Below are 9,342 nucleotides of genomic sequence, written 5' to 3' on the forward strand. Positions count from 1 at the left end.
CCGATTCGAATCACGAACGGTCGGATTGTATTATGCGACGCTCAAAATTGTGTCCACATGGTCCGCAATGAAACAGAAATCACATCCGGTATGGAATGTGCACAATTCTATGGCGAGTTTTCGGATAGCATTTGCGCACATTGTCTAACTGCCGTCTTGAACAGCTGCAGCCAGATGCTTTATACATAGGTCATAGGCAACTTCCTTCACAAGATTCTGTGAAGCTCATCAGAGTATCCCAGCGTCCTGTTTGCAGGGCGGGGGGTACGAGCGAACATTTGCATGTGCAACATTTTTGAACACGTATGCAATGAGGGATAGTCTGGTGCCTGCCTTTGCATTACATTAACGTTTGTGTTTGTATGCGGTATCTAGGGTGATAATAGGCTCAATTCGTCGCGCCGTGCGTTACGAAAACACGATTGTTTTCGAAGTTATAATGTTACAATCTTAGCCCGCCAATATGCATTATCACACTCACATTAATATGAGCAAATTAGAGAGGAAAGGAGTATTTTAGAGAAGGCGTGGACGTTATAATTACAAATATCGTGAAAACACGTATAATGCACGTTGGAAATAACAACACCAAGTACACGATTTAAATCCATGCCTTACTAGCCAATTGCGGTATCGAATCAGGATACAGGAAGAAAGTTTCCTATCCAGGGCTTACTATTGGAAACGAGGTTGGAAATAAAGTAAGCACTGGGGACGAGGTTGGGCTAAAGTAACTTGAGATCTGTTTTGCTGTCAAAAACTCTGAAGCAGTTAACAGTCTGTTTCCTGGTGTGTCTTTCTTTTGCAACAATCGCAGGGTCACATTTTGTGACACTCACTTCACCCAGATTGAAATTTTCATTTAGGAAAATTCTTTTGTTGTTTGTTGAAGTATTCTGATTGACGACGTTTCTGCACTGCCCAACCTGCAGGCAGTGCTTGTTCTTTGCCCTCAGCTGGAACTACTTGTGTGTCTGTGCTGGTGATTACTCTTGCCCCAACCTGCAATTTCTCTGCATACATGATTTTCACCTTGTCGTGGAGTGTATGCCTTTCTAATAATCGTGTGTGTGTGCCACATAACAAAATGGTGATTCAAATAACAAAAAAAGTCTTCTAGGAATCAATGCAGCCTTCTTCGGGACAGGGAAAAGTTCTGGGTGAGGTGCACTTTCCATTTGCCTTTGTAGCTTTCCACTTCCATCATCATCCAAAAGTATTAATCAGCAAGATGCAATACCAGTGACAAGAGTGAGGCTAGTTTTGTTAAGTTTTCCATTCCATGTTTTACTAAGGTGTAAGTGTACCTCAGTAATCACCTGAAACAAAATTATCAAACATTTCTGTCTGAATTTTCTACATATAATTCATAGTAAATATCAGTGTTGTAGTCAAGGCCACAACCTCCGAGGCCGAGGCCAAGGCCGAGGCCACAACCTCCGAGGCCAAGGCCGAGGCCGAGGCCACAACCGCGAGGCCAAGGCCAAGGCCGAGGCCACCACCTCCGAGGCCAAGGCCGAGGCCGAGGCCAGCTATCAAAACACGTAATAAAATATAAATCACTAAAACAAGGCTAAGATTATGTTTGAGTTTTAACATCTTTTTAGTTGAATTCACTGAATTTTGGAGTGCCTGGCTTACAAATTTACAGCTTGCAATAGGTTTCTTCTTGTAGGGAGTCCGGCGAATTTTATTTTTTAAAGAAATCTCAAGTTTTGTATTACTGAAAGCAAATTACACAACAAAATCAAAGGCGTTTGAATCAGGCTCATAGGTGTTTGCCCTTTGGAGATACAACAATTTAAATGGCCAAATTTTGAGTTTCTATTCTGTTAGATTTACATTATTTACTTTTAACATGTTTTATAAATCTTATTTTCAAAACCTATCAAAATGCTTAATATCATAGGAATCCCCATTAAATAAACAACAACTTGATTATTGAATCAGGTTTTTACCACTCATGATAACCAAAAAGTTACAACCCCCCCCCCCCCGACCTTCGCACTGTCCAGGTGCGCGCCGGCGCCGAGCAAACACCGCGATGCGACCAGACAATGCCAGACGGCCCGCCGTTACGCACGGGCAAAGCATAGTTCCAATCCCGCTCCACACAACGGGATAAGTGTCCACGCATTATCACTGTTAATACCGCGGTACCAGACAAAGTCTGGCAATGGCCAATCGATCCCGCTCCAAACAACACGGCAACACGGAACATGCGTGCATGATATCACTCAGTTCATCAAAATGACCATGAATTCTCGGATCATCCGATTTGAATCCAATGGCTTCGAAGAATTTTAAGATCATGGCAAGAGGTAGGGAGTCCAGAGGTTTTGGCCGTATATCTGTAACCACGCAAAATTAGTCAATTTCAAACCGTGCTTATACATGTAATAAGTATCAACATGGCTCTAAAAATACAAAAAAGTATTCTGGTACCACGAGGAATACTGACTCCTATTATTAAAACATTCATTCAGAACTTTGCATTAATATTCATTTGGATGGAAAAACGAATTCTGAAATCGCGCTTTCCATATCGACCATTTGCGCCAAACATTACCGTGTGAGCCGGAACTTTCATTTAAATCACCGTGTAAAAATAAAATCTACTTGATAAATCGTAACTGTTTTTATCATATCTTTATGAAAAAAAATGGTACGGACTAGTACACTCGATCGTACCCATAAAGTTCAGACTTGTACTGAAACAGTGGCCTATAAAAAGAAATGATTAAGCTTGCCGCACCTTGCCGCAAATCATTTTTAAAGGTCGGGGTACAGAGGCGAAACGAGAAAATTTTTGTACAACACTGCAACCAAACTAGTCTACTACCACATGTTATTGTACGCAGATGGGATTGGTGCCAGACTTATGTAGTCTGGCACGCGGTAACAGTTATAACGCTTGCACGCACATGGAAAGCTGAAGCGCAGGCTAGGCGAAGAGGCTACGTACGTGAGTACGTTCAATGCAACCATTTCCAGTTCATTCGTGCGTACACTGTATATGCGTTCGTTTCACGGAACCCACTGCGGCAGACTCTCGAGGGTTTGATACGGTAAAAATTTAAATTAATTAGAATAGAAAACACATCAAAATGGGCGGCCTCGAGCCGGCCTTGACCGATTCGCCGAGGCCGGAAGGCTCCGAGGCCGAGGCCAAGGCCGAGGCATTGCACCTCCGAGGCCAAGGCCGAGGCCAAGGCCATGAAAATCGGCCTCGAGGCCGGCCTCGAGGCCGAGGCCGGCCTCGAGACCTCCAACACTGGTAAATATTTACTTCTTTTGTTATTTGCACCACTACAAACGAAATGAAACCGCTGGTGTGGGGATCAATGCCACCCATTAAGACCAATGCTGGCTCTAATCAACTCCAAAGGGAAAACATTGTGAGACCCCTGACGAGTTGACTTATTGAGGGACAAAAATAGGTAAAACTACAATTTTGCAAGTTCTACAAACATGCTTTAATGCACATTCTGAAAATAGCATAAGGGTGACATTTAAAACATTTCATTTTTTTCTCAAGTAAGGTCAAAGATGGTACTGATATAGTTGATTTTGTGATATAATTTTGCATTTTGGCTGGGTGATATTTAAATGTAAGCTAAAAAAAAACACCGTTTTTTAAGGCCCCAACTCAACCTCGTCCCCAGTGCTTACTTTATTTCCAACCGCGTTTCCAATAGTAAACCCTGGATAGGAAACTTTCTTCCTGTATCCTGATTGGATACCGCAATTGGCTAGTAATGGATTTTTATCGTGTACTTGGTGCTATATATTCACAACGTGCAGTACGTGTTTTCGCGATCATTCGTCCACGCCTTCTCGAAAATACTAATTTCCTTTCCAATTTGCTCATATTAATATGAAATATGATACTGCATGTTGTCTTGATAAGATCGTAACAGTTTGATTTCAAAAATCGTGTTTTCGTAACTCACGCCGTGCTCGCGCTGCTACGAATTGACTCTGTTTTTACCCCAGACACCGCATACAAAAACAAACGCTAATGTGTAACGCATACCCAGGCACCAGACTGTTCCTCATTTGCATACGTGTGCAAAAATCTTGCACATGCAAATGATCCAATACCAGGGTGAGAGAGCAGGTAGTGGTGGGCGCGTACTGCTCGACACCCTGGGGACGAGGTTGGCCCCAACTGGCTAAAAATGCCCAAAACACAAAATGGCCTGTTACCATGGCGACATGGTTACTTGCTCACCAAGTCCTTTAATGTTTTTTTTTTTTAATGCCGAGGACACTTAGACCTATATGAAAAATTTACGTGGACCCACTCTGAATAATGAATTACTAAGGATGTGTCCTTCCGCCCTATATTTAGTGCTTCTTTCCAAAGTCCAACATGACATAGCATTGCACACGCAACATTGAACGAGGGATAGAATATTAATTACTTGCAAGGTAAGTTATTATATAAAAGAGGCTGGGCTGCCTCTCGTCTCGGCATTCAGACGCAAAAGGAGGTTGATGATATTTCGAGCAAGAGACCGATGAGTGCACAGCAAATAAACCAACATGGAGGAGATTCTGTGGCTGCGTATCTTCAAGACCATCGTGGGTATTGTCGGCATCTTGGGTAACGGTCTCGTCTGTCTTGTTATCGGTAGAGTCTCATCGATGCAGACTCGCACCAACGCCTTCATCTTCCACCAAGCTGTGGTGGATCTTCTTGGTTCATTTATGACTCTTTTGCAGAGTGAGGCCCCGCTACCCGACCCCGTGCCAAACAACGCCTTTGGGTGGGTAGTGTGCCACGTTTGGTACTCCAACTTCGTACTTTTTCTTCTGTTCATCATATCAACGTACAATCTGTTGTCGTTGACTATGGAGCGGTACTTCGCCATTATTCACCCGTTCAAGTACCAAGCAGCCTTCGCCAAGCGCCCAAGACTGAAAGTTAGCGTGATCATTGCGGCGTGTTGGATCACCGCGATAATCCTCAAATCCTACAACCTCACCATCTTCAAGATGCAAGACGGAAGGTGCGTCTCGAATGCCGAGAATCGGTCCAAAATCATCGGGGGCCTGACGGCCGTTCTGCAGTACATAGTGCCGGTGACAGTGATGCTGTTTGCGTATATTCGCATCAGTGTGGAGCTCAAGAGAGGTGCGGCCCGGGTTGGACCGGCACCGGCCAACGTAGGTCCAGCTGCCGGAGCATCGTCGGATGACAACGCCCAACCAGAAGGTATGATGGAGTCCCTACTCCGAGCTAGACGTAATACCTTCAAGATGCTCTGGATCGTCTTCATCACCTTCCTGGTGTGCTGGACACCAAACCAGGTCATCTTTCTCTTGTTCAATCTGGGTTGGAAGCTCAACTTCGACGAGTGGTACTACCTGCTCTCTGTAGTGATGGTGGCCGCTAATTGCTGCGTCAATCCGGTCATCTACGCCTTCAAGTATCGTCAATTCCGCAAGGGGTTACGCCAAGTATTTTGCAGACGACTCATGCGCCTTGAAGAAGCTTCCAATTCCGTGTCTTTCACGCAAACAAGATAGACGTTGGAACGAACGCTTAGGCTTTTACCTGATGGGATTCCCCATAGAATTAGTCAGTTACAAAAGTCAAAAGCAAAAGCAGTTATTTATCTTACGAGGTAATAAACTGTTTTCCCGGTTGGGCTTCATCGTTAAATTCCATTTCAAAACCTGCTCCAACTTCATTTTGAGCGGTCTTATTCATAAATTCAGTGTTCTAATTCAAATCCGTCTCATATGGAACTTGGTATTGTCTTTCGGGCGATGACGTCATCATGCTTTTTTTTGTATTTGACATCCGTCACTAAACATTTCCAAAATTGTTCAATATTATTGTAGTAAAATGCTTCAGCTTAAAGTTATATTCAATTCCCATTGCACACCCGGTAACCACGGGCGTCGCTAAACCATTTTGAATGGGGTAGGGGGTGCCATCCCATGAAATTTGCCGACGGACCGTCACGCAAAATGAGTGTAATTGATAATTTCCGCCCAAAATGGTCCCTTTAACTCCATTTCTATATGAATGGTTAATTATGTTGATTACTTTGAATGGGTTTAATTTTCAGTGGGATAAGATCAACTTCAAAAGTAAGTCGCCAAAATTTAGTCCTATCATATTGAAAAGTTTTGGACATTTTGCTCATCGCAAAACTGCGTGTACACGCTCAGTATTCGTGTGCGCATACTTTGCTTGGACCCGTCCCTGATCCCAGACTTGGGGGGGGGGGGTGTTCTTTAAATCCTATATGCGAGTGCGGAGCGCGAAGCCCTGAAGGCGTGGGGTCGGGGCCCACTTGAGGGCCCAGGGATTTGATTTTTTTTTTAATTCTAGATGCTTTGTGGTGCAATCTGCATCTGAGGCATTTCCTGGCCACTTTCCCCTGACTTTTTGAATGACATGTGCTTGTCTTTAGGGAGATGGGGTGGGTCATCAAAGTTAATTACATTTCAAACATCACATCAAAACTGTAGCTTGACTCTCTTTGCATGGTTTTGAGTCGTCACTAAGAATCAGCTCAATTCGTAACTGCCTGCGAGCGAGCAAGTGTGTTTTGCACATATGTAGCTGTCAACCACCGCATATGAAGCGACCTCGCGCAGCAGCTCATGCCGACATGACAGAATGTGCAATCTTTTGCCTTGGGTTGCAGAACCGGATTTTAGCTTCGCGGGGTTTTGTGCAGCGGCGTTTATTGTTAACATTTTCCAGTTTTTCTTCTTCCCTCTTCCTTTCTCCTTTATTCTCCATTCTTCATTTTCTATTTTGCCGACATCTACAATATTTTCCCACATTATTGGGTGTAAGAACTTGGAAGTTGTTTCATCTTGCACACGGACCGCCCGGTTCGTGTGATTCACGTTCTTTAGCGTTTCTTTAACACTAAAAGGGCCGGGGGCGGAATCCGCCCCCCCCCCGACTTTTTCTGCGATAGCCTTGAAACAAAACAAATTCGCGACCCGAGCTGTTGTGACTTTTTAGCCTCGAGCCTTGCGCATCTTTTGATACCAAAAATATAAAAATCGACTACGGGTTGCCGCGTAGCGAAAAATTCTGAATTTTCCCATATACGTTGTGTACACAGAGCAGAATTACCATTCGTACATATGAATAATTAATTAGCCATAATTCCAAATTCTTTAATCTATAGTCATGAAATTTCTTGGGTATGTTTATGATGAGTTGCTCTATGCATGTACCGAGATCTTAGGGGGGCGGAATAAGATGGTCAAAATAACCCGGCCCTTTTAGGGTTAACGGAATTATGTTTATAAAAGGTAATATTTATGGTAAAAAACGTGCGTGACTCACAAGTCACCAGTCATTAGCGTCAAGTCCGAGTCATGATGGCCGAGTCCGAGTCTTTTGCCGATTGTTTGGCGAGTCAGAGTCACAGAAATCGCGACTCGAGACAGACTCCAGCCCGAGTCCTGGACTCGAGTCCTACAACACTGCGTCAAAGTAATATGCACACCTTGGGCTCAGGGTTGTTAGACATTCAAAGTAGGGCCGCAAGTATATAATATTCGGTTACTCGATTATTTGATTGAAGTGTTGATTATTCGGTTACATTTTTATATTCGATTAATCGAAAACTACTTCGTGAAATTGAAGGCTACCTTTCAGAAGGCGTAAGAGAACTGCCAAAAACGTCTAAAACTCAAACATTCCACGTAGCACTGGATGATATGGCTATAAAATGTCGCCACGAATATGATGTTTTAATAAAAAAAAATCGGAATCGTCTTAGTTAAAAAAAAATCGAAATATAGGCGATAACGTTTGTAAATTGTCCCAGTTTTCTCAAAAAATCAGCCTTCAATTAATCGAAACCGTAATCTAAAAGGGAACGATTAATCGATCGAAAAATAATCGTAAACTTGCCGCCTCATTCAAAGTTCCAAGTTCATATCATTAAATGTTTACAAGAAAAGTCGCGGAGAAGTATTGTCCAGGAATAAAAAGAAAGGAAGAAAGAAAACGAACGATTCAAAACGGTGATCGGGTTGAGCCCGATCAGCCAATGAGTGTTAAAAAAGAATTAAGCGAAAAAACCGACAATTTTAAGTCGAAATATTCCTTGTGGTTTTCCCTCTTCGGAACTACAACCCGACACAGTACATAGAATTCACAGATTCATTTAAATCGAACTATAGAAGAAAGGCAATTCAGTGCAACTGGATTTCGAGTAATCTTGCGGCGAGCTGCACTCTTTCACCACCTGCACGTTCATTTTCACCACTCAGCTGTGTACAGAATTGATCCCTCTGCAGTATCAAATACGATAAAACTTTTGTATCCCATTGCGGGAAATTCCATGGCCTTTTTCACACGCACATTTTAAAAACACATTAAAAACATGAATGTAAAAACTACACAAATACTAAAATACATACATACATGAAAAACTAATGCTAATGTATGTCAATAAATAAAAACGAACAAAACAACTCATATTTACTATGTACCTGTTTGTTATTCCTACTTCGTCAACGGAGGATAGTGGTTGCAACGTAGCAGCTGACAGCTCAGCGTTTCAACTGGTCATTGAACAACCTGATAGCTGCTGGAACAAAAAAAAATGAGCTGCCATTATAATCGCGTAGTTCTTATCCTCCGTTGTAGAAGATTGTTACTTCTGGAGTTTTGGACGAACTTTGTATGCAGTGGATGGCACCTGCCAGACATAATTATTGTACCTTATTGCACATGTTAGACTTGAATAAGTCAATCAGTTGTTCCTGTTGATGGCAAACACAGTGTCAACATTATACGGTAACTACAAGTTAAAGACTTATTCAAGATAACCACTCGAACAAATTATGTTTAACATCACAGGTTTTGAACTGATTGCCGTTTCCATTTTCAAAGAGCGTTCCATTAGATGTAGCTGTAGTTAAAAACTGAATTTCATTCGATGTAGCCCCAAAATGGTGTTGTATATCAGTTTGCAAAGAAGCCCGTTCAGTCGGGGAATCCAGAGGTCATTACGTAATTAAAAGTGAAATAATGAGGACTAAAACGCTTTGAAGATTCATAATTTATGTTTCATTTCAGATAAGAAGATAAGTCGCAAGAGGCTTGTTTTATGTCGGCTATGCGTTAGCCCTTCTTTGAGCACTGTAGAAAATGATAACGATAACCTTTCTGATACAGTTACTAACAGTAAGGATCCACTTCACCATACATTTCAGATTTCCTCCCTGGAAAACAGGTCATCTTTAATTCTTTTAAGTTAAGGACCTTGGTTGAGCTGGAACCAATTTAAGTCTCCAAGACCATTAATTCCATATTCATTGTCGAGTCTCGTAGGCATACCGCTGTTA

The 9,342-nt window shown here is 42.4% G+C and overlaps 1 protein-coding gene across 1 annotated transcript; it reads left to right on the forward strand.

The window, feature by feature from the left end:
• Positions 1 to 4,548: 4,548 nt before the first annotated feature.
• LOC119720964 (trissin receptor-like) lies at positions 4,549 to 5,535 on the forward strand. Its single transcript, XM_038190830.1, has one exon. It carries the CDS (start codon positions 4,549 to 4,551, stop codon positions 5,533 to 5,535), a length of 987 nt encoding a protein of 328 aa, XP_038046758.1.
• The last annotated feature ends 3,807 nt before the right edge of the window (positions 5,536 to 9,342 follow it).

This window comes from Patiria miniata, unplaced genomic scaffold, assembly GCF_015706575.1.
Source record: "Patiria miniata isolate m_02_andy unplaced genomic scaffold, ASM1570657v1 HiC_scaffold_9, whole genome shotgun sequence".
Classification (NCBI taxonomy): Eukaryota; Metazoa; Echinodermata; class Asteroidea; order Valvatida; family Asterinidae; genus Patiria; species Patiria miniata.